This window comes from Dioscorea cayenensis, chromosome 17, assembly GCF_009730915.1.
Source record: "Dioscorea cayenensis subsp. rotundata cultivar TDr96_F1 chromosome 17, TDr96_F1_v2_PseudoChromosome.rev07_lg8_w22 25.fasta, whole genome shotgun sequence".
Taxonomy (NCBI): domain Eukaryota; kingdom Viridiplantae; phylum Streptophyta; class Magnoliopsida; order Dioscoreales; family Dioscoreaceae; genus Dioscorea; species Dioscorea cayenensis.
The window spans coordinates 300,198-324,629 of NC_052487.1; the positions used below are offsets into that span (position 1 = coordinate 300,198).

General features: G+C 31.1%; 4 protein-coding genes across 6 annotated transcripts; 2 read left to right on the plus strand and 2 right to left on the minus strand.

The window, feature by feature from the left end:
* Positions 1-1,164: 1,164 nt before the first annotated feature.
* Positions 1,165-3,055, minus strand: LOC120280862 (transcription factor bHLH63-like). Its single transcript, XM_039287819.1, has 7 exons — positions 2,448-3,055; positions 2,172-2,360; positions 1,956-2,090; positions 1,816-1,887; positions 1,564-1,755; positions 1,400-1,478; positions 1,165-1,308 (listed from the first exon to the last, which is right to left on the minus strand). The coding sequence occupies exons 1-7, from the start codon at positions 2,763-2,765 to the stop codon at positions 1,271-1,273; spliced, it is 1,023 nt and encodes a 340-aa protein (XP_039143753.1). The 5' UTR covers positions 2,766-3,055; the 3' UTR covers positions 1,165-1,270.
* A 5,937-nt stretch (positions 3,056-8,992) lies between these two features.
* LOC120280456 (U-box domain-containing protein 7-like) lies at positions 8,993-13,414 on the minus strand. Of its 3 annotated transcripts, none has more exons than XM_039287308.1 (7): positions 13,168-13,414; positions 12,966-13,077; positions 12,763-12,845; positions 12,026-12,211; positions 11,623-11,730; positions 10,157-11,358; positions 8,993-10,049 (listed from the first exon to the last, which is right to left on the minus strand). In XM_039287308.1, exons 3-7 carry the CDS (start codon positions 12,820-12,822, stop codon positions 9,251-9,253), a joined length of 2,355 nt encoding a protein of 784 aa, XP_039143242.1. In that variant the 5' UTR covers positions 12,823-12,845; positions 12,966-13,077; positions 13,168-13,414; the 3' UTR covers positions 8,993-9,250. The 3 variants fall into 3 exon arrangements, with proteins under 3 accessions (XP_039143242.1, XP_039143241.1, XP_039143244.1); XM_039287307.1 differs by having other exon boundaries at positions 12,763-12,855; XM_039287310.1 differs by lacking the exon at positions 13,168-13,414 and having other exon boundaries at positions 12,763-12,855; positions 12,966-13,159.
* Positions 13,415-19,950: 6,536 nt separating this feature from the next.
* LOC120280865 (transcription factor RADIALIS-like) lies at positions 19,951-20,590 on the plus strand. The gene is made up of 2 exons (XM_039287823.1): positions 19,951-20,215; positions 20,325-20,590. Exons 1-2 carry the CDS (start codon positions 20,002-20,004, stop codon positions 20,327-20,329), a joined length of 219 nt encoding a protein of 72 aa, XP_039143757.1. The 5' UTR covers positions 19,951-20,001; the 3' UTR covers positions 20,330-20,590.
* A 278-nt stretch (positions 20,591-20,868) lies between these two features.
* LOC120280083 (chromatin modification-related protein MEAF6) lies at positions 20,869-23,925 on the plus strand. The gene is made up of 7 exons (XM_039286812.1): positions 20,869-21,013; positions 21,142-21,233; positions 21,617-21,717; positions 22,541-22,610; positions 22,976-23,003; positions 23,357-23,417; positions 23,590-23,925. Exons 1-7 carry the CDS (start codon positions 20,956-20,958, stop codon positions 23,678-23,680), a joined length of 501 nt encoding a protein of 166 aa, XP_039142746.1. The 5' UTR covers positions 20,869-20,955; the 3' UTR covers positions 23,681-23,925.
* The last annotated feature ends 507 nt before the right edge of the window (positions 23,926-24,432 follow it).

A 24,432-nucleotide genomic window follows, 5' to 3' on the forward strand; every position in this document is an offset into this window, starting at 1 on the left:
GACGAAGAAGAAGAGGGTTATGGGTTTTATTTGGGCTTTGGATCTGGGCTTCATATTGTCTTATTCTGCCTTAATGGGCCTTCAGAGCATGAACCAAGACTTGGCCCAAACTAAATCTATTGGATTGGTCATTGCTCTTCTCTTTGTAGTACATTTATAAATAAAATTTTCAATTTTAATTATTATTAAACAAAATTTTAAATTCCTTTCATAGTATATAATTCGAGTCCCTAATTTTAAAAATAATAATAATTTCACTGTACAATTTTTTATATATTTAATTTAAAAATAATTTTCTTATTTTTATTTAAAAAAACATTGAATAGTCTATTGTTCATATGACTTTACAACATTTTCATTCTTTTTAATAAAGAAAATACTTTAGCAAATTTTGTAGTATGAGAGCCACTAAAATTTTTTATAGGCCCTATCCACAAACATCATGTTTTTATTTTCCATGGAAGGGACCACAAATCCTTTAACAAAAATTTTTGTGGTTGTCCTCCATCCAATTATAAAAAAGTGGACCAAGATAACAAGTCCCAATATAATACCAATTATTATTATTATTATTATTATTATTATTATTATTATTTATTTTAAGAGAGCACATGATATAACTCATAATTTTGTTAAAAGAAAAACAAGCATAAAAAATACATATAACCGAAAAAAAAAATAACTACACACAAAGACACAGGAGATTTAAAACAAATCCATTAAAAATGGATAGACTAACAAAAAAAACATTTAAAAAAAATTTACAAGATGGAGATTATAAGAAGGATGCCAAAAATCTATTCGCTTTATAGGCATCAATGCAATGTAATACCAAATCAATAAAATTTAAGAGTAGGTAACATAATAATAAATTAAATATAAGTTGGATATAGAATAACCACCAATTTTTTTTACAAAATGAAGAAATATCTTTTTTAAGAAAAATAATAATAAGAAGAAGTACAAGTGTTCATGAAAAACAAGAAAGAAAAAAAAAAGGACCAAATAGTCCACCAGGTATGGAACACACTGGAGACTTGTTTGAGGACCATTCAACTAGATGCTTTTCATTCATAGTTCATTGTCCAATAATGCATTTCAAATGCAATAAAATTAACCTCTCTGGGTTTTTTATTAATAAATTATCAAGTGATGTTTATCCACTTTTATTTAAAACATAAAACTATACTTATTAAAAATATTACAAATTTAGAGCTAGAGAATTTTATACATATGATTGTGACAATGGATTACAAATATTACAAAAAGTTCATATCTCCATCTTCAGATTGTTAGCTATAACATTACCTGCAAAGAAATCAATACATTAAAAACAAATCTTAATTATTTATGAGTAAAAGATGAAAATTAATCTATGTTTGAATATATATAAGCACACCTTGATATAACTGAAATGAGTATCCCAGATCATGGATGCAGTTTAAATCAGTATTCCAAGTTGAAGAAGCTCCATGAATCTGAAACATTAAGATAGAAAATATATATATATATATCATTCAATGTTGATTTCAGAGTAATAATAAGTACAACAAATGTTCATACATTGAAGCATGAATCCAAGAATTGCTCCGGCATCGGTACCGAAGAGTTTTCAGTCCTCTGAAGAAGGTCGGCATTCGAAGAGTTCATACCCTGTTGAGATGAACTAAACTGAAAGCAAGAATGATCCACAACCTCCGACGACATTCCGATGATCCCCGGCGGAATCATATTACTCATTGTCATTGCATTTATCTGTGTTCATATTATGTTAGACTAGTCTCTATTGATTTTTGGGACAAAAATGAGACTCACCTCTTTGTCGATCAAGTCACCGATACCGAAATCAAGCCTTGGATTCATCGCGGCGAGCTTCATCGATAAGAACTACATACATATAATTACAGAATTAGAGACTCAGGTTTATATATTCAATTACAAATAAAGAAAATTACCTCGACTTGTCTCTGAAGAGATTGAACATAATTAATGATTTCATCGAGCATTCCGGCTTTTCCGGTAATTCTATTACAACCAGGAACTAAGTCTTGCAAGTACCTCATTCTTGCACTGATCTTTTCTCTTCTCACCTACACAATGTTCAATCTTTCTAAGTAAATTTAAAGAGTTAAAACAAAGAAAAACAAATAAAGTTAGAAAATAGTAAGTACTCTTTCAGCCAAACTATGACTATCAGTGGCTTGACCACGGCGAGCTCTAACATGAATATAATCAGACTTTTGAGTTGATGATTCCTTTATCTTTTTATCCTGATGATCAGATAATAATGCCGCAGTTATTTCGGCATCTCCTTTTATTCTTTTCTCTGTTTTATTGAATTCTTCTTCTGTTACATTGTTCTGCAAACATATCATAATCAAGCAAATATGGTTATGAAAAAGGATGCACATTTATATAATAGATACAAACTATATGTATGTACTTACATTTGGGCTTGAAGATCTTGATGTTTCGGCTTTTCGTTTCTTTGAAACGGGGTCTCCGGTGAGCGAAGAGAGGTCCGGCCAACCGGAATTTAGTGAAGGAAGTTGATCATAAAGCTCTTGTTGGTAATTCATGGTATGAGAATCACTTGGTTGGTAAAGTGAATTCAGAGACTCATTGATCAAGTAGTTGGCTTGATGTTGTTGTTGTTGTTGTTGTTGTGATTTGAACCAAGTTTTTTGTCTCTCAAAAACAGAGAGATAAGAGGAGGAAGTAGAAGTAGAAGTAGAAGTAGAAGAAGAAGCCATGCAATGAAGCATTTGTGAGTTAGTTTGAGATTTATATTTTTGAAGGAAAAAGAATGAAGGATTGGTCACTTTTAGTGTTTGTGTGGCTTTTTTCTCTTGCTCTTCTTCTTCACAACAAATGCATGCTGTGTTTTATGAGAAAAAGGAACAACTACTCCTCCAACTCCTCAGCAATGTAGTTGTTTTTGAATTGATTGTTTGACGTGGGGGAGAGAAGAAGGGAAAGGTGGTCATGCAGTGTTTCTCTTCTTCATTGATGATTGAAACAGAAGAGTTTAGGATTTATAGGGAACACACAGACACTGAGACACACACACACACACTCACAATGAATGGAGATAGAGTTGTGTGTTTCTCATATTATTCTCTGCTTATTTAATTATATATCCCTGTTTTGATATTTGGATTTTAATGTTTAAAATTATGTAATTTACATTATATAACCAACAATAATCATCTTCACAATCCAGAGTTGTATAATTTTTCTCATCATGTGCATGTTAGTGTTGTTTATCCATATTTTATATAATAATAATAACAACAACATCTTATATTAATATACATGATATTGTCTTTATTTCTCATCATATTAGTGTTTAATTTTTATCAAACTTATTATGTATGAAGTTAAATTTTTATATATTTGACCCATTCTTCTTATATTTTAAACAAGTTTTTAGTCTTTAATTTTGAATGGGTTTATTTTTTAATGTATGACTGCGTAGAGTATTTTTCTCAGTGAGTATACTTCCGATCTGAATAGGTGGTGGATGTCTTAAAATTAATAACTTGAAATAAAATTGGATAAACATGTAGTACATATGGGTAGATTTTTTTCTAAATAAGTGGTTTGAGAATAAGAGTGAATACACTTGTGGTTTAAATAAATAATGCATGTCCTAAGTAAAGTTCAACTTCCTATCTAAATTCTGAATACATTATGCATGATCCAGAGTAGGTAAAACTGTCTAAGTATTAGTAGATGTCTCTGAATTGGTAATGATCCATTCCTCTTCTCCAATAATTTAAGTTGCTTTTTAAAATTCATTGTAGCTAGTGTACTTTTTAACCATTTGTCCTTTATTTTGTTGTTTATTGATTTTATAAAAAATAAATAAATAAATATTGTTAATAGAGTTTTACAGTAATGTAAAAATAAGGATGGGAAAATATGGAAAAAAAATAAATATTTGATGAAAAATAAAAAGAAATGAGAAAAAAGTATAAAAAGAATTTTAGTAATTTAGAATTTAAAATATTACTATAATATCTATGGGAACTATAAAATAAATTTAAGTAAAAAAAAAATTCAATGTAATTTTTTACATAAATATCAAATATCTTAACATTTAAATTATTACTGTAAGATTTGTAAGCCAATTTATCAAAAATAAAATAAAATTTGCAGTGAAGAGCTTAAATTGTTTCACTCTTAACATCTCTCTTTTCATTAATAGATATTAATATATGAGGATGGATCATCTCAGCATGTTCGTAGATTTTTAAATTTACAAATATTGCTCTCAATTATTGAATTTCAATCTAACAGTTATACACGGTTTATTTAATAGTATTACCGTGCTTATAAATAATAGCACATTAAAAAGTAAAATACACAGTATTTTGATTTATACTGTTGAATCAATATACACACAATATCCAAAAAAAAATATGAACTTTTGCATCATTTATTTTAAAAATAAAATTTAAATTAATCAACTCAATTAATTTTTAATTATATTTAATTGCAGTATTCTAATTAATAATTAATACTGTACTAACTATAGACATTTGTAGAACGTCCGCAATTAACGTAAAATCCTAATATATATAAGATGTGAATATATATATATATATATTTTTAGTTTCCTTTGACTGAGAAATGCTGGTAAGGGTTTGTTAGAGAAGGGGGCCCACAGTTTTATCACCCCGATGTAGTGATGTGATGGGCCCGCATTGACATGACTGACACGTGGGTGCGTCCCGGAAAATCAAGCAAGTAGCTACCTGCCCAGGGTATCATCTAGCTTACCCTCATCCGCATACGTGTATTCATATCATTGGTTTAATCAAGTGATGACGTGTATAAAGAACACGTGGATGTGAGAACGGGACGGCGTCGTTTTAGAGTGACGTGGACTCCGTTCCGTTTTCTACGGGACACTGATTTCCCCGTTTTAACTGCCCACCCGTTTTCCCGCTTCTTCTTTCGAGGCACATTATAGCTTAATTTTAAATTAAAAATAATATATGAACTTAAGACTTCTTCTAGATTAACTCAATTTATATTATTTTATTTTAAGTGTATCTCCAAAATTCTGCGTTTACGTAATAATATTTTTTTTTTAATATTATGAAAAAATCATTTTATACATTTTTTAATATTAATATTAGTAAATATATTTGTGTAATTTTATTTTTTTAATGGATAAATCATAATTTTGCATGCATGCAACTACATAGAAATTAATAAGAAATTAGTAAGAGAATACATGTATGAAGTATTTGTCTAGTTTAATAAATGATAATATTTATATTCACACATACACATAGTATTGAATGGATAAATGATGGTGATCAATAACTTCTTGGTCTTTTAGCATCGGATCTTTTATATAAAGTATTTATATTTTTACTTGGAGACAGGTTTGAAATCTCAGCTCCCTAAAAATGAAGACTCAAATGTGGTGAAATATTAACTCTACGTCTATGCACATCTCTAATGTGATTTGTACATTTTGTTAAATAAAAAAAAATTGATGGTGTGTGGGACACTAATGGCCTCTATGAGTGATGCTCAAACTAAAAGGGACAAACTTTTATCCAAAATAAGCACTTCCTTTTATTTTATTTTATTTTTTTCCAAACAGATAAATCAAACTTGCTTCCCTTACCCTACTTGATATTTGTATCTATATATATATATATGAAGAAAGATATGTAATAATTAGGATTTAGAACTTATAGGATTGGTGAGTTTAGTTTTATATAAATTAATGTCCGGCGTATGCATTGTTACAGTGCATGCATGCATCTATATATATATATATATATATGTTTTGGTGAAGGGTCATGTCTAAGAGTTATTTAGAAGATGGGCACCACCATCACCAGCTTCACATCCATTGATTAGATGTTTATGAATATTAACAAGGTAATGAGAGATGGTGCAGTGGTATGGGCCAATGGTGATGGTGGTGGTGGTGGTGCTCCATTTTGTGTTTTGTTTCCCTTTGTCTTGTTACTGTCTTGCCAGATTGGATATTTATATTTATATTTATATTTATATTTATATCATTCATTCATTGAGAGAATGAAGATCACTTCTAAGAAACACATCACATGTTCTTCTTTTGTGTTGTGGGGCTTCTTCTTGATCTTCTTGACCATCAATATATTTATAGATAGATTAAAAATTTAACTATAGTTTTGGGGTTTTTTTTAATAATATAAAAAAATCATTCCAAACACACAGTTTTATTGTTACGTATCAATCATATAGAAATCAGAAAGTCAAACTTTCAACTTCTTGCTGCATGCAAATTTTCTTAATTGTTCAGTTATTACCAATGTAGGCACGATGGATTTTTTTTTTCATCTTTTTCTTATTTAATATTTTTTTTATAAATTTATATTTATTTTTGAAAATGAACGGTGCTTGAACCTAATCAATTGGTTTTATATAATATTTTTGTCTGTAAAGATGTTTGAAAAAATAAAAATAAATATAAATGTGTAAATTATGTAAAAAATTAAAAAGATGAAAAAAAAATGCTAAGAATATACACACAAAAAAAAAAATCAAAGGAAAAATAATTATGTAAGATGAATTGATTCAATGAAAACACTGTTGTATTTTTTAAATAGAAGTAAGAATGTAAAATTAATTTTAAAAAACTCAAAATGATTTAAAGAGAAGTTGATGACTTTTCAAGGACTTTTGAATAATTAACACTATTATCAATCAAAAGTAGTACTAATGGTTCTCATTTCCAAGCATCACGCAGGTAACATGTACATGAATGTTTTTATTAGATGCATGAATGTGCTATTTTGTTAGATGATATTTTTAATTATTTAATTAAAAAAATCTGATTAAAATAATTATATAATGAATTTATATGTTTAAGTCTCATTTTTTTTAATGAATTTTTGTTTTTTAAGAGAATCCAATGTTAGAGAAGAAAGTTCTAGCTTCACATATTCAATAAAACATATACATTAAACCTGTTAAAAGAGATTTTTTTCGTAATTAAAAAAATGAAAAAACCACCGAATATATATTAAAAGAAAAATAATGATTATAACTAAAATGCCTTTGGTTCAACAATATTTGCTCCATTATGTAAAACTTGATTTACGGAACTTTTATTACTAGGTTCAAAAATTTCTGTGTTGACCATGTGAGAGTACATAGGCGGACTATCATTATTCCTGTGCGTGCCCTTACTTATATACATGCTTATTTCATTTGTAAAAAAAAAAAATGAATATAAATACGAGAACAATGACATGCAAAGGCAAATTATATATATATATATATAAGGACCGATAAGCTAAAGATGTCCATAATAATCCGACAGCTATGATCATCATTAACAATACCAAAACATGTTCTACAATGTCGCACAGTAATCACAAATAGTAAAATAAACACAGTACTTATATAACAAACAACCGTTGAATAATGATTCAACAACTGTAATTAGACATCCCTAAATAACAGTAATTTAGGGATGTAACTAGATTATCATTTGCCTGTGTATATATATATATATATATTAATATGGAAATCCATGAATTGAAATTAAGAACTCATTATTCCTAAAGAAGAGGAGAAGAATGTAAAGATTAATGTGCCACTTGGGAAACAAGGTAGATGTGCAATGTCCTGCCAAACATTCATGTGGGGTTGTCTAAATATTGTTCTTAATAGCCAATGAAGGTCACCTTGCAACCCACCCTTCAGCAATCTCCCTTCAAACCTCACCTCCCACCTGACCTTTGTCCCAACCAATCTTCATCAATGGCTAGAGTTTTTAACATCCATTCCTTCAATGTATTTTTCATATAAAATCATGGTTTAAAGCCATTACTCAGACAATATTGAGTACTTGTTTCTCAGTTAAAAACCACTAGTATTTTTAGTGTCTGCCGCAATGATGAATGCAGAGACTAAAACAAACAAAATAGTTCAGTTAAGGTATGAAATCAAAATCAAACAATAATATCATCAGAGTTGCAGCTATGGCTTCAATCTCATTGATAAAGCTGTTGATTTTGATGGTGATTGTGATAGTGATGAGGCTATTCTAAATGGTAGTCATTGGAGAGATGGTGTTGTTGCCATTGTTTTCCAGCAAGATCTTGCTTTTCTGAAGAGATGCTGTTGGGGCCATGCATGGCCATGGCTTTCCAGTAGGCATCAGTACAGAGAGGGGGTACTTGGGTTGTTGCCTTGATATGAGGGGTCCAAACACAACTGGAAAGATAAGAAAGCTTTTGAGGTGGTCAAGATCAGAATCAAAGTCATTTCTTTCTTTCTTTCCATCTTCCTTTGCCTTTTCAATTATCTCCAGAGATTAGTTTTCAGTTTTTGAGGTTTGAGACATATATGCTTGTTGAGTGTTATGCTTTGAATATATATATATATATATATATATATATAGTGCATTGTTATCCTAAGGTTTAAAGATTTTTGTTTTTTTCTGCAATCCAAATGTCTTCACTTTGTCAAGATGAGAATGAGAACCATATGCTTACCTTCAAGTAATCTAGATTATCAGTTTATCGGTTTTCAATGTTTGAGATATATATATTTCTGTCTTTACAAAATCCAAATTTAGCATATTGTTAGAGAGCTAAGGTTTGAATATTGTGCATTGACATCATAGGGTACAAAAATTTCAGGGTTTCCTGTTATTCAAATCTATTCATTATCTCAAGAGGAGAATAAGAATCATTTGCTTGGCTGATTGCTATGATCTGAATATGGTACCTTGTCACATCATATCATATAAGAGAAGGACATGTGTTTTTTCTGCAATCCAAATCTATTCACCATCTACAAGAGAAGAATATGAACCATTTGTTTGCATTTCAATAATCTCAACAACATTAATGTTTTACAAAGAGATGCATCTCTATTGAGTCAAGGTTTCCATTTGGAATATAGTACGCTATCATTGCAGAGTTCACAGATTTCAGTATTTATCAGTGCAGCAGAAAAATAGGGGCCCTGACTGACAAAGATCATTGAAATTTTTCTGACAAGAAACCACAATAACATTGTTCTACACTTTCTGTTATAGATACAAACAAGCAAAATTCACATTAGTATGAGAAAATCCTTTAAATACTTGGTAAGAGCTTAACTATATTGCAAAAAAATTGCATTTGCTTGATACAGTTAGGTTACTCCTATCTAAACTAAGTGGTCAGGTTTGAGGAATTTTTACAGGGGTATCATATCATACCTTCAGCAAAGCAGGAGATAATCAAGAGAGAGCCACTGCCTTTGGCTTTGAGAAGAACCCTAATTTCTTTTTGAAAAAACTAGAGGTGGCCTTTGGAGTTGACTGCCTTTTGTTAGAGATTTCTGTGATTCTCTTTGTAGAGTGATCTGTGGCACTCTCTGATGATTCAGAGCTATGGCTGGAGTGTGAGTCTGAATGAGCAAAACAGTCATTGTCCCTGAGCTCTCTGAGGACAAGTAGCAACTTCATAGAGAGCTCTTTTCCCTTGGGCGTTCCGTTCAGAGAAATTTCACAAAGAGCTGGAATAACACCTTCATTCATGACTTTAAGGCGATAGTCAAAACTGTGGAGGCACAAAGAGTGCAGGATAATCACGGCATGTTCCTGCTCCTTGCGATCGCCAATATCGAGCAGCTCAACAATAGATCCAATGCATCCATTTGTTTCGGCAATCATCAACGCAGCCTCTCCAGTGTCACTCAGATTGCACAGAATTTCTATGCAAATTCCAGCAAATCTTGCTTCACTCATGAGGGGAACTAGTTTTGATATACACCGACTAGATAGCAAATGGGGCTTGGCATCATTGTGAGATGAGAGATCACATATGATCTTTATTGCCAGTTCTCTAATCTCACTGTCTTCACAATCCAGGACACATATGACTGATGGAAGAATGCCCAAAGCCACAATGTTTGGCACATACGTTGGGTGGCATGACAGAGTTCTCATGATCATCAAAGCTTCTTTGATTATATAGGAATCAAGAAACATCATCAACAGGTGAAATGTATCTTCAACTAAAGATGGCACTTCAATGCTGCATGCCATTTAACAGCAAAATGTTAGTAATGAGCACAAATATTTTCAGTTATTTATTTTCCTCTATTCAACCAGCTATTTTGGCAATTGTGGTAAAAAAATTACCTCCATTTAGTTAGAACAGCAAGAAGAATCTGAGCTCCTGCTCGTTGTGCTTGTATATCTGAGAGATCATATGAATGCTTCATAAAACTCATCAGTGCTTCAGGAAAACCATTATGGAACATAACAAGGCAGGTTTCTCCCTCAGTATCCAGAAGGAGAGTCAAGTCACCCACTGCATTCTCCTGGGATTCAAGAGGAAGCTCTGAAAGTTTTCTGAAGAACTTCCTATACATATCTTGGTCAAAGTTCAAAAAAGATCCAAAGTTTTGATAGTCTTTGCTCCAAGGAAATTTATGAGCATAGCTATTGCTAAAGCTATCAGCAACCTTAACACGGGATGAATCTGAGAAACAGCCTGAGTCAGAGGAGATGAATGAAACATTGCTATGATCACTTTGTAGCATGTAATATCCTGGTTTACCATCTAACAGCAGCGTGGACACATTCCTCAGACTCGTTATGGAATCATAATGCGAAGGTTCCTGAGGAATGGTTATTGTAGGATTAGCTTCCAAGCTTGGGTCCTTAATATCAACGCCGTGCTTCCTGCACCAATTAGAGATAAGATCCTTCATGCAAGAATTTGGAACGAATGAGCGGTTCACCAACTTTTTCTTCGTCTTTGGGCATGTATCATTTCCCTCGTTAAACCACTTCTCAATCCAAACTCTTTCATATGTTTGCCCAGAATCTATGACCACAGGATCGAACATTAACTTGGATGAAATTGGACAAATGAACTCTTCAGGAGGTGTATCAGCACTAGACGGACCTCTATCAGCATTGCTATCTGTAGCAAGTTCCTTTCTGTGTTCTTTCTTCTCAGCATAGTGTTTAGGTTTTGTGCTACATACTGAAACTTCACTCTGTGGAATGCCACTCTCTTGTTGCTCAACAACATCAATGCTTAGTTTGTTTCCATATTTCTTTAAAAGATAGAGAAAAAATAGCAGAACTCCTTCCTTTTTAGGCTCGGTAGCACGTATTTTATCAAGAAGTTTCTTGAGGGATCTTCTTTCTATCAAAACAGATTTAGGAGAAGTAATTTTCAAATTCAAAGCGGCAACTTGTAAGGCTTTCAATTCTGTTTCTGCAGTTGCATCCGTCTGCTGAAGCAATTCTAGCATAACCTTCCCGGCCTCTTCCTCCAGGGGATCAATAAAAAACTTTGCATCTCCAAGATAGTTGATAATTTCAGCAAGCTGTGAATAAAATGATAAGTTGAGCTGAAAGTTACTGAAACCAGACCAACATTAACTTCTTATGTTGTCACTGGCAGGGGTAGAGATGTTTTAATATGAAGCTAAGATCATGTTGAGATACCTTAACACTGAGCAGCTAGTTATCACACAATTATACACCAATATTTTATAAAATAACTTCCATGTTTTGCAAGTAAATCAAACCCTGAGTTAGTTAATCTAGCAAAATGATAAGTTTATTAACAGATACAAAGATTAACCAACCTCAGCAGCTAATAATTCAGGAACCATATTCTGAATCTGAATTAAACTTTGAATCAGTACATTCCTTATGCGCTCACACCTTAATAAGGTAGCTTCACCAGTTATTGCCTGTTGACATTACAAGAAATTTTAAAAAAAAATGTCAAGTTGGACTACAAGAACTCAAGCATAACATATTCTACAACATTGGGAATGCGAAAGTTCTAAGGTAAACACAAAGTTATACCTATCAGCAACAAAAGTTCATGCTCTGAACGTTCAGTTATGAAGTTGTTGGCATTTCTATCTCAGCAAAAGCAGATAATATAGAAACAACAGTTCTTTGAAATATCATTTTTTTATTAAGAAGGCAAAGAAACAGTAAAATGGGTAACACTACAGTTAGTCTGAAAAATGTAATTACCAAGTAGAGCTTGCTGGTTTCGGCACAGTGCTGCAGGAGTAGTTTAGCTTTCTCAACCGCATTGTTTAGAGAACATAACTCTTGGATCCCAGACCTGCATCCTGGTTGAGCCGATTCTATTGCCGGAAGGACAAGATTAATTGTGTCCAAAATTTTTCTTAGCTCCAAGCACATTGAAGCGTGTGCCTGTCATCAGATAATAATTCAGAAACCAATAGGAATCCAGTGTGTAAATTAAATGGTTAGAAACAGCAGCCAATGAAGAGTTGAACATTGGTATTACTTATATTTATGCAAATGAAAGAGAGGACCTTAGTTAATTTCATGTATTTATGGTTACATTAGTCTCCAAGGAGCACATAAATCCTGCCAGGAACCTCATTTCAAGAAAACAAGCTTCTATTTTTTCAAAGAATAACAATTTGATCATCTAATTAACCCAAGAATTGCTAATACATGTGTTCTTTATTGACAAAAAGATCACCGATTCTTCATTATGAAACCATTCAGCATTAAAAGATCCAGAAAACTTATGCTAGATTTCCTACAAGCACTGAAGAATAAGCGCCCTGGTTGTTCAAGTTCACAAAATTGAATAGCTAACCACTAAGAAGAAACAAATACGGCATGAAGCATACGGAAAATAACAATTCAAAACAAGGTCGAATTCCAAGTTTTTCCGCAAATTGATCAGACAAAATGACAACTTTGTCAGTATGGAAATTAAAGAATTTCACCTTCACAACAGAAGAAGAATTTCCTGTGGCTTGAGCAACTTCAGCAACATCACTCCCCATTGAAAAAGACAGGGAAGCTATATCTGCAAACCACTAACAAATTATCCAAACATTAAACATCTTTGAATTCATCCCATAATATCCAATCAAATAAACAAGCAAGACAAACACATCAAGCATCTGATTTCCAGTGATGAAATCACCTGAGAACTAAGTAATAAACAAAAAAAATCCTTTTTTCCTTCGTCAAAACCCTAAATTTATACACAAGAACCCAGCAACCTCCAATCATAGACCTTAAGACCAAACCAAATCCTGCAGCAAGAAAACCAGAAAAACTCAGCTCAATCAAATCCTAATCATGAACAAGAAGATAAACAAAAACTTTCTATATCACCAACCCACCTACACAGCTTCATCTACACCTTCTAAAACACCCAAAAGAAGCTCCTTTTTCCTCCAATCAAAGAGTATGAGACTCCAAAAAAGGGAGTTTCTTTGCAAGGTGATAAGCATCAAAGGGAAGGATCATAGAAAGAGAAGCAGCAGTGGATTAGTCTTTTGCCTTTGTGGGGAAGGAGCAGAGGAAAAAGATGAGATTTTGTGAGAGAGAGAGAGAGAGAGAGAGAGAGAGAGAGAGAGAGAAGGATGGAAGGGTGGACCCGGGAAAATGGCAAATGGTTTACTGTGATTTTATAAGGACACAAAATTCAAATGGGACAAAAAACCAGGGACTTTTTCAAACTTTCAGTCCAAAAATTAACCATTTTCTTATTATTATTATTTTATTATTATTAGAAGGGAAGTAACAATAAAGTTCTTGCCTATTTTCAATAAATAATTTTAGCATATGTGAAATTTATGACAAGTCTTTTAATTTTATTTTTTTATACCCTGATTTATGAGTTTTTTTAATTAAAAATGATAAATGTATATACAATTAAGGACTTGCATACAAGAACAATGATAATTTACCCTTGCGCTCTCACTCAACAAGCATAAATTTTGGATTACAAGCCTGCTCTTAAAGTTAAAAACTTTTGGTATTATTGAGTTTGGTTCAATAAATATCTCCCAAATCAAATTTTAGATAGTAAAACTAATACCGCTAGACCAAAACTCCTTTAATTGTTGTGAGATTTGGCTCTAAAAAATATTTAGTGTAGTTATGAAATTTTAATAAAAAAACCACCTAGACGACTTACAAAGTAACGAATAAAAACAAAAAGAGTTTCTTCAATTTTACAAAAATAAAATATATAAAGATTGATTTGTTAGAAGGAGAATAGTTAAGGACTTTTACATAATATGCTCTGTTAATTTTTTTAAATAAAAAAAAGTTTATATTAAACCAAATCATCCCATAATACAGAATTTATAAAAAAACGAGGAAGAAATAATACTCATTCCTTCCAAACATCACATTCTTATATAGACTTCGTTAGCTTATGTGTCACACATGGTTTTTTTTTTTTTTGGGGAAGAGGAGCGGGACGAACCCACTAGAGACCCCAGAGATTTGCACAAGTCTTAGTGAAACAAGTGAGGACGGGGCCGTGCTCACGTGGGCTCTGAACCACTCGTACACAATCACTATTCACAACTCCCAAAAATGTGCCCACAGCCGAGAATCGAACTCTCACCACTCGGTGAGAGCTCTATCGGTGACCTATGTACTAATAGACCCGAAGATCATTGGCTATGTGTCACACATGATTGACCACTCTCTTTCCGAAGATAAGTTGCAACATCATTGAAGACGCATTTGAGCTCAACATAGTCACTCAGTATAATTGCTCATAAAGATCCATGTATAAAAATACTAGTATTAAACTCCATAATTATTATGAAAATTTATTTTCACTTTCAAACGGTCCACTCTTAGTGTAATAACAATAAATGTATGTATTAATGAGAGTAAATGAGGAAATTTGTGGTCAACAAGCGCATAGACCATCAAGATAACAAGTTGACGTTTTAAAACTTTTACTTCGTATTTATCTTTTTAATGTTGGATTTGGCATTTAAATATAGATTATATAAATATTGTTCAGCAGTTAAATAGACAAGTTTAATATTTGAATAAATTAAATACAATTAATTACTAAAATAATAGCAACATGCATAATTAAAGCAATTCTAGAAAGCACATTATATATTCCATTGGAAAAGCAGTTCTACATCATCATATTACCTCTAATTTAATAATTACTTAAATTATAATTTTAATATTTTATTTATTAAAAAAAATAAAAAAAGATAAAAAGATAAATTCGGATGCTAGGACAAATGTTCTTTTCTCACCAACCCTTAATAAAGATTAGATAGCACTAATATTGTCCCCCAATTACTTAAAAACAAAAGAAAGAAAATGGAAGACCAACACACACTTATTAGAGACAGTGATTTCCATTCATTCAAAGCATAAAACCTTTAATCTTTATCTTTTGAAGCAACTTGAAACTTATAAAAACTTCTTGCTAAAAAAATAATGATTATTATTTTTTAAAATAAACAATGTTCGTTGACTAAAAAAAATAGGTCCGTCAAAAACCTTTTGATTTATAAACACCAAATTCTATATACAGGGTATTTGTGTTTTTGTTGATGATATAGATTTGAATCTCAATTCACGTAAGGTGATGATGTATATGTATTGAAATATTAACTGTACATCTGTCTCAGTTTTTGACATGACTTAATTATTTTATAAAAAAATAAATAAAAACATATAAAATAGAACAAAGTAATACTCCAAAAAAAAACTAATATAATGTATATTATAAAAACAACACATGACAAAATAACTAATAGACTACTAAAACAGAAAAAAAATTACAGATTCACTAATAATAAATTTCGAAATAAGTAGATACATAAAGAGATAAAACTAACGGTAGTGGTACCCAAGAAAATAATCATCGTAGATGATCAATCATCTGTCATCTTAGTGGCAAGTGGGCTTAAAAAAAATCATAATAATAATAATAATAATTTGTCCCTGCAACATTAAACATATTATTATACTCCATTCATAACTTTACTTGTTTAGCTTGATGCATTGAAAAGTCATTCATATGTGGGCTTCACTTGGATTTGATCACTAGTCCTTAGTTTTTTGTCTCTTTCTTATTTGATGATTCTTATAAGGGACTTGTTCAAAGCTCTGGATACTTGGCGTTTTTTTTTCTTGTTTTTTTTAAAAAAAAAAAAAATTAATTTGTGGGTTATTTTAGTGAGGAATGAAACAAAAACATCAGGATCCTCTCAAAAAGAAAGTAAGAATAGTGACACTGAAAAGACAGAAGAACAAGAGATATATGGAGTCTGTTGTTGGGCCTCATTTTTTGTTTTTATTTATTTTTTATTTTTTTTTGGATAAAATTATCAAACGACAAAATAAAGATAAATAAATACAGAAGTGTATCAATTTAAACTCCAGACCTCTCAATCATAAACATATATAATTACTAGTGGATCCACAATTTCTATATATTTGATGTTTTGTGAAAATAAATACCATTCAAACTTGAAGTTTTATAATTATTATTGTTATTATCATTTTCTTGTTAACGTGTAAAAGAAATAAAATAAAATTAAGTCGATAATAAATGATTAATTTATTGGATAATTAATTTTTGATGTTGATTATGTTGTTTTGTCTTACAACAATAAATTCAATCAACCAATTTTTCTTTAATTGCGCATGGTCCTTATCTTTTCCTTCACGCATTTACTCATTAAAATTAAAAAACTTAAAAAATAGGTTAAATTAAAACAACAAATTTATAAATATATTAAAACTCATGCAAAATCAACAATGAATTTGTTTACAATTTTTTAATAATCTGGTTTTTAATAAACAGAAAAAAAAAGTAATTACACAACTTGTTTGTCTTTTTGCATATTAAAATTTTATTAATAAATAATTAATTAAGATTAATATTTAACTAATTCACTATAACGGCTGAGTTGATATTTCATATTTCATTCAACTCCTACGTTAAATGTTAAAAATCCGAATAATTGAATAGAGTTTATCCAGACTATTTTTTATATTTTTGAAATAAAAAATTTCTAATTGGTCCCACTTAATTTTGATTTGCTATTTAACTTATTTATGTATACATATAAATCTAATAAGCATCTAATTCGGCCATGAAATATAATTTAATGGTTTCAATGAAAACCGTGTTTTCTAAATAAGGCAATGACTTTCTCATGCACCATTAATTATTTTCTCCATTTATATATATATATAATTTAAATTCAAAACCAAATCCAACATTCTCTAGAGTTGTCTACCAAATCACCTAATTAAATTTGTTTAGCAATTTTTGGACTTAGTCTGCATGGCTTTATTATATATTTAATTAAACAAATTTTTTTTCAAAGTTATACTTAGTTTTCTAACGGCCTGCATGGAAAAGCTTGTCTTAGTTTTCTAATTAAAGGCCTGCATGCAAGCTCTTAAATATGGATTAGTTGGGATTTAAGACTTCAAACATTAACTGCAGTTTTGGAAATTTTGGATTATGACCAAGTTTTCTCAAGAGTTGACAAAATAGAAATATTTTTTTAAATTGTTTTTCTTGTAAACTTTAAATATGAAGTTGACATTTGGAACATGGATTTGCCTGCCTCATTATGAACTTTTATTGAAATTAAATTCACTGCTCAAAGAATTGGTCTTTGTTTCAATTAATCTTGTGAAATATTAAGGAAGAGAAGTCAAATAAAAAAGTTTTAGTAGCTTGTTTTAATGACAATTTTACCGAGTGATTGAAATTAATTAACTTAATAAATTAAGTTCAACCTCTATATATATATATGAGCCTAAGTTTATATAAAAATAAAAAAAAAGAACATTTTAATCAAAAGTAGTTGATCAAAATTGTATAATAAGATATACTGATAAGCTACGATCGTCATAATGGTTGAGCGATTAAAACATTTGACTCTTACGTGACATGTCAAGTGTTCGACTTCCTCCCAGCAAATAGTGTTGGTGTATATGATTTATCCATTTTATTAAAAAAAAAAAAAATCTAGTAAACTAAACTTTATAGAAATATAGGAGAAGACTTGTATCCTTAGCCTTTAAGTATGAAAAGGAATCAAATACCAACTGTTTGTGAAGATGTTTTGAAACTAAGTACATAGTTTTAATATCTATTTTCTTGTCATATCATGATTCAATGCAATTTAATTTAAGACCATAAGCTATGGAATCATTAGGGTCATTGATGCTCATTCTTGATATTCAACCATTTTAATTAAAAGAAACAGAAAAGAAAGAAAGAAAGATGAGATAGATAGAACATTTAGTAGTACAATTGCTATCTTGTTTTATCTAAAGAATCAGTACAAGAGACTGAGAAATTTTCCATGTTTGCTTAATCTTTTCATAAGATTACAGTCATGATAAGGAATTAATGTTCAATGAGTTTTATTCTTGTCCACTCCTTTATGCACATCAATTGAATCATATCTCTATCTGATCAGTTTTAAACCACAGACACATTATCATCTAAAAAATATAACACTGCTTTTGCTCCCTGTAAAATGATTCTCTAACTTTTCATACATGCATGCATAGAGTGTACATCCTCGCAGGCGGGAACAAACATCGATGTCTTCGATCGTAAAGAGTGACCGATTAGTTTGATTCGCAATGTTTTTCGGTCCCACTAGAGACATAGTTAAGTGAAATTCATGTCACCCCTCAGCATTGGAAGATCAAAGTTAGCAAGATGAGCATCTTGTCCTTTTTAAATAATAATGATTCTTATTCTCTGCTTGTTTACTTTGATTGAATTTTTCTGCAGTAAAAAAAAAACCTTTTAACTGAGTTCATTCTTTTACTTAAAAAAGTTCGAATTAATCAAATCGAATCAAACCAAATCCTTTCTTGCCTTCTGTTCCATCTTATGTCATTAAAGTCAATAAATCGTATTCTATCTTGCCAAAAAATTCGAAACCGATAAATAAACAGATAGATAGATAGATAGATAAATGGATAAACCGTTATCGATTCCTCCAAGTTGTAAGGAAGGGACCCATGACTGAAAAGATAGTATGATCTATGAAGATAGGAAGGTGAAGAATCCATTAAAGTTAGCTTTACTTGAAATAGACCCGCGACGATGAGTAATTTAACTAGAAATGGTCTTCCAATTGATCGGTTATTTTCCATCGAAAAAGAGCACTTTTATAAGCTTGTAGTTTGCATTTGAATCAACAGCAATAAATTGAATTCAAGTTCTTTGTATCAGTTGTATCAGTTTTTTCGTATTTTCACCGACCGAACATGTACATGATTGAATCAAATAAACTCCACATAGTATATTCATATGTCTGAATCAAAACACATATCAATACATATCGATGTATTGTTGCTAGACTAATATATACCGAATTTATCGGCTGATATCATAGGACATAAGAAATGATAATGCTAATAGTGTAGATGCTTTATGCTAGCTTTCTGGAGCAATCTTTCTGATAAAATTGCAAGTGGTAGTGGAGTCGTAAAACCATAAAAAGACTTGTTCTAAAGTGTCAAAAAGCATTGTAAAGCATTAGTATGTGCACATCTGATTCTTTTTAACTTTGCGAAAACAAGATATGCACTAGAAATGGATTCATGCATCTTAATCTTTATAACCAACATATCTTTCACCATAAAGGATTGTTCTTCCTGACTCTAGATGCCTCTTTTGCTTTCATTCTTGAAAAACAAAAACACACTTGTGAACAGTTTCAGAAATACAAAAAAAAAAATTAATTTTACATCAAGATAATGTATTACCTTTTAATCCTAATGAGAATGAAATGAACACATGTGAAGTGAATCAAAAAACAAGTACAAGACAGCTATGGCCTTCTTGGAAGATAGCAGAAAAAAAGTGAAAGAAGTCTCTGCAATTCTGCAGAAAAAAAAATCTTTCCATCTCTCACACTCTTGATATAAAGAAAAAGAAGACAAACAATAAGCTCCAGTCCATGTCATGTGATCCACAACATCTCATTTTGCATTTCTGAAAAAACTAGATTTTATCACACACTCTTTTAACCAAAAGAGGATAACAGCAGCAAACTTTTCTCAGAAAGAGAAGTTTTTTTTTACATGGTATCAGAGCTGGGTCCCTTTTAAATTTTTTCCTCTATAAATTCCATGGCAAGAGCTCAAACCAAATTGCAAAAAACTAAGCAAGAAAGAAGGAAATAAAGAAAGAAATGTCATCGACATGGACGGCGAAGCAGAACAAGCAGTTCGAGCGAGCACTCGCTGTGTATGACAAGGACACACCGGACCGGTGGCAGAACGTGGCGCGTGCCGTCGGCGGAAAGTCTCCTGAAGAAGTTAAGCTTCACTATGAACTTCTTCTTGAAGATCTTAAGCATATAGAGTCTGGCAAAGTTCCATTCCCCAACTACAGGAGAAGCAGAGGTTTCATCATTGTTATTAACTTATTGTTATTATTACTGTTATTTTATCCACATTGCATGCATGAATGAATTCAAAGATAAATTGATCTTGATTTCTTCTGCTATTTCAGGTTGATGTAGTTCAATGGGAATGAGAATCAAGAAGAAGTCTATATGCATTATATATATATATATATATATATAAAGTTTATAAGTAGTTTTTAAGAAGAAGTAGAAGCATAGAAAGATTTGCTTCTTAAAATTTCTCTGCTGTCTTTCTGCCTTGTTTTATTGTAAAATGTATCTCAAGAACACCCAATGGATGTATTTCTTTGGGTTGTTATTATATTTTATGAACTTTTATTGATTAATAGCAATTCACATCTTACTCAGTTACTCTCTCTGTTTTTGGCTACTCATTTCACTTCTTAAATTTGGTTAGAAACAAACCCAATAATATAATAAATAATGTTTTATTTATTTATTTTTCATGTATGAGTATTCTACTCTTTTTTAAGTATATAAGTTGAGAGAAAGAGAAATTGAACATTGAGTGGCTTATATTTCATTTTTACTTTTCTTTTTGAGTGATATGTAGATATAAAAGGGAAGCTTTGAGATTCGTGTGTGATATCATATTGGACGGTTCAAAAAGTTGGTTTTTTTTTTTGTTTCAATTAAAACTGTGGGTTTTCTGAATTGCAAGAAATTAAAGGGGGCTATTTGGAAATTTAGCGTAGAGAACAAGAATTAGGGCTGAGTATGAGCGGTGGGTTTCAAAGTGGAATTTCGAAATCTCGCGGGAGAATGGACTCTGAAGGTAGTGGTTACTGGACTCGAGAATTTTGATTTCCGTGAAAGCATCGAAATTTAAGGAATTTGTGTTTCTTTGCCATCAATTTTGGTTTATTGATGTGTTTCTTGTGTGTGGATCTGTGCTGAATTTAGGGCAGAAGGTTTCCAATCCCTCGGCCATGCTTGCAGGTCTTGTGAGCAAGCGGAAGAAGCTCCAGGAGGAGCTTAGGAACATCGAAAATCAAGTAGTTTCTTGTTTCCTCAAAGAAAAATCCATGCTTTTTTTTATTATCACAATCTTCGTTCTGTTTTTTAATCAAAGTTCATGATTTTTTTCAAAGAAAGCCCTAGCTTTTATTGTATATCGACGTCTTCATCCTTTTCAAACAAAAAGATAATCTGTTTTTGTCTTTGGGCATCTTGGTTGTTGTTTTTTCATTAACATTTTGAGTTTCTTCTTGCAATTGAGATTATTTTCTTCTGCTAAGTATGAAGACTTATGTTTTTAGTATACATGACTTGCAGTTATGTCCTTTAGATTGCTTTTCTTACACTCTTTTGATTTTGGAATATGTTTATGTTCAGATATTATTATTCATTTGATGAATTCTAGTGTATGCTATATTAGGTGTATGAGTTAGAGACTAGCTATTTGCAAGATTCGAATCAGTGTGGAAGTGTTTTGAAAGGTTTTGAAGGATTCCTTTCATCATCTAAGAGCACTATAAAGTAAGTTTTTTTTTTTTTTCATTCTGTGTGATAATGATTTCTTTATTCATGATTTGGCCTTGTGTTTGGTGCTTATACATCTGAATGTTCGTATAAGTTTTCTAGTTGCATTAACAAAACATAAGTTATTAACTTATTCAGTATAGAGGGATAGGACGTGTATGTTCCTCTTTTAAGTATATGAATTATTGTATAATTTTTTTTTTAAATGAAGTGGACAAACCACAACTTTATTAAACAGAAAACCAGAACGATCGACAAAAACACAACAAAGCGACAAAGCAAACTGAAACAGAAAAGCGAAAAAGTCAGCAAGAAAGAGAAAATAGCAAGAGATAAAACAAACAACATAAACTAGGAAATCATGAATTATTGTACCATGATTACAAGATTTATGCAGTTTTTTGGTAGGAAATCTTTAGTGGTAACATGTTTTTAGCATGGCCCTATTTATTTTGTTAAATGTGGTATGCATTGTATTTGCCTACATTTGCTATAACTAGTATGTTGCATGGCTTGAATTACTAACCTTTCAGGTGAGTATAGTTTACCCAAAGGGTTTTTTCTCTTGCCATTGAAAAATTCCAGTTCTTTATGTTCCGGCGCAGATTCTTCGTTTCTCTGAATATGTTGTAAGAGTGGTGGTTAAGTTGGTTTATTTTTTATTTTTTTAATCTCATAAGATAGCACCACATGTTAAAGGACTGTGGCCCTCCTTCTGAATTCACTATTTGCCATGACCTTTTTATGTGCACATCTTTGGTCTATATTTTAATGATATCGATTTTGTGTTAATGAAGACACTATTGTATTCTGTCTTCAGCTTGAAGCGGTCCAGGAAATTTCAGCCTGAAGACAGACTATTCTCATTGTCATCAGTTACCTCACCTGCTGTACGTTACTGAAATTGCAGCATTTAAAATGTCTGATGAACAAGCATATAATTTTTTTGCTTCTACAAAACCTAAAATTTCAGAATTTTCTGGCCAATCCCAAATAGCTATGGTTGAATATTTTATACTTAACTATCTTTGCACCCCAAATATATACATTACCCAACATTATTTGTTTTCATCAAAAGCTTTTCATTTCAATTCTTAGTAAAATGATTGAAGTATACAGCAGAATGTCCAACCAGGTGCACTTACTTTTCAAAGTAGAGTTTCAGCATAGTGCACCCTTACTTTTAATGAATACTGTTTCACCATTTCCAAATTCTTATCAGAAGATCTAACTAAGTTAATTTTCTCTTGCTCAGGTCGAGGAGCATATAGCTGGGCGGGAAGGTAAGCCTGATTCGATTCTTAAAAATAAGATGAAAATGGACTTTTGGTCCATTAATTATATACTTCAATATTCATTTTGGTCTATAAATCAACAACATGTTCAATTTGGTTCTTGAACTAGGAAGAAGAGTGAAAGAATGATCCTTAAGGTGAGCACACTGAGCAGTTTTGGTCCATAAACAAAAATATTTTCTAATCCTTGTACCCGACGGAAAATTTTTGTTTCAAGGACCAAAATAAATTTTTGGGTATAGTCTAGGACCAAAAGTGTATTATATCTAAATATAATGATGAAGTAGTAGATATTTGCTTCAACTTTGATGACAATGCATTTTTCTCCTTATACTTGCCAGATGGAAGAGCCGATTATGGTCCAGGCCGATCAAAGGGAGGAACCACTCCTGCTAATGGACAGTAAGTACATTATCAGCGGTCGATCTGAACCATATGGTCCATATCTGATCGTAAATGGTTTTGCGCAAAGATAACAATCTCTTATTGCAACACACTATATTGATGTTTTATATTATCAAGCATCGTATCAATGCATCTTTGATGTACCATTTGTTTCAATTATGTTGTTCAGAGGAAAGCCAAAGAAGGGAGGGAGAATTGCAATAAAGAGACCCCGGCCGGCTAATGATCTTGATATGGAAGACGAAGATGATTTGATTTAGAACTATTAGACTAATTTTGAAGTATAGTTTTCATTGCACGATGAAACATGCCCAACTTTTACTTCAGCAACTCATAATGATGATATAATTATGCATCAAAGATGAGGTCTCTTGCGCGGAGCTCATCGGTCGTCGATGATGTAATATCTGAACCTTTATTTGTCATTGACCTTTTGTAGAAAAATTTCATGACTTGGTTGTCTGATTGTATTTATGAAGTAAAATGGAAGTGAAGTTCTGTATTATGTGATGATTGATGAAGCTTGACCTGGTACTAATGGTACATCATTGATGGTTCTTTGCTTTATAAGATTGTGAAAAGGTACTATTAGTGGACCCTTGTTATTTATTTATTTATTTATTTCTGATAGAACTCAGTTGTACTTTATCCTTTTTTTTAATATATAAATATGATTTATTCATTTTGTCAAAATAATAAATAAATAAATAAATAATGAGTTTTAAGTGCTTTTAGTTTCTTTCTAATTTTTTTTTTATAATATTAATTCAATCATACTTGGAATTTTGCATGTTTAGCATATGATATCAAAGATTTCAATACTATACCCTTATTAATGCCTCCAATTATTTTTTGATTATTGAAATATTGCTTATCTTTAATTCTTCATGCATCTCCACCCTTGATCAACTTGATTAAAATAATTGAATTCATTATATATTAGTTGTAAATTATTTTAAAAAATAACAACATTGCTTTCTTGGTAATTTAATACTAAATAAATAAATATTAT

What these genes read in the sequence shown, in the direction of transcription:
- LOC120280862 (XM_039287819.1), bottom strand. Translation starts at nt 2,765, where the DNA reads ATGCTTCATTGCATGGCTTCTTCTTCTACTTCTACTTCTACTTCTACT. An exon ending in CTCTTCAGAGACAAGTCGAG is followed by an intron (nt 1,888 to 1,955) that starts GTAATTTTCTTT and finishes ATATGTATGTAG; the next exon opens with TTCTTATCGATGAAGCTCGC. An exon ending in GTGACTTGATCGACAAAGAG is followed by an intron (nt 1,756 to 1,815) that starts GTGAGTCTCATT and finishes ATATGAACACAG; the next exon opens with ATAAATGCAATGACAATGAG.
- LOC120280456 (XM_039287308.1), bottom strand. Translation starts at nt 12,822, where the DNA reads ATGGGGAGTGATGTTGCTGAAGTTGCTCAAGCCACAGGAAATTCTTCT. An exon ending in AAACCAGCAAGCTCTACTTG is followed by an intron (nt 11,731 to 12,025) that starts GTAATTACATTT and finishes TAATGTCAACAG; the next exon opens with GCAATAACTGGTGAAGCTAC. An exon ending in CTGAATTATTAGCTGCTGAG is followed by an intron (nt 11,359 to 11,622) that starts GTTGGTTAATCT and finishes TTTTATTCACAG; the next exon opens with CTTGCTGAAATTATCAACTA.
- LOC120280865 (XM_039287823.1), top strand. Translation starts at nt 20,002, where the DNA reads ATGTCATCGACATGGACGGCGAAGCAGAACAAGCAGTTCGAGCGAGCA.
- LOC120280083 (XM_039286812.1), top strand. Translation starts at nt 20,956, where the DNA reads ATGAGCGGTGGGTTTCAAAGTGGAATTTCGAAATCTCGCGGGAGAATG. An exon ending in TTAGGAACATCGAAAATCAA is followed by an intron (nt 21,234 to 21,616) that starts GTAGTTTCTTGT and finishes ATGCTATATTAG; the next exon opens with GTGTATGAGTTAGAGACTAG. An exon ending in CATCAGTTACCTCACCTGCT is followed by an intron (nt 22,611 to 22,975) that starts GTACGTTACTGA and finishes TCTCTTGCTCAG; the next exon opens with GTCGAGGAGCATATAGCTGG.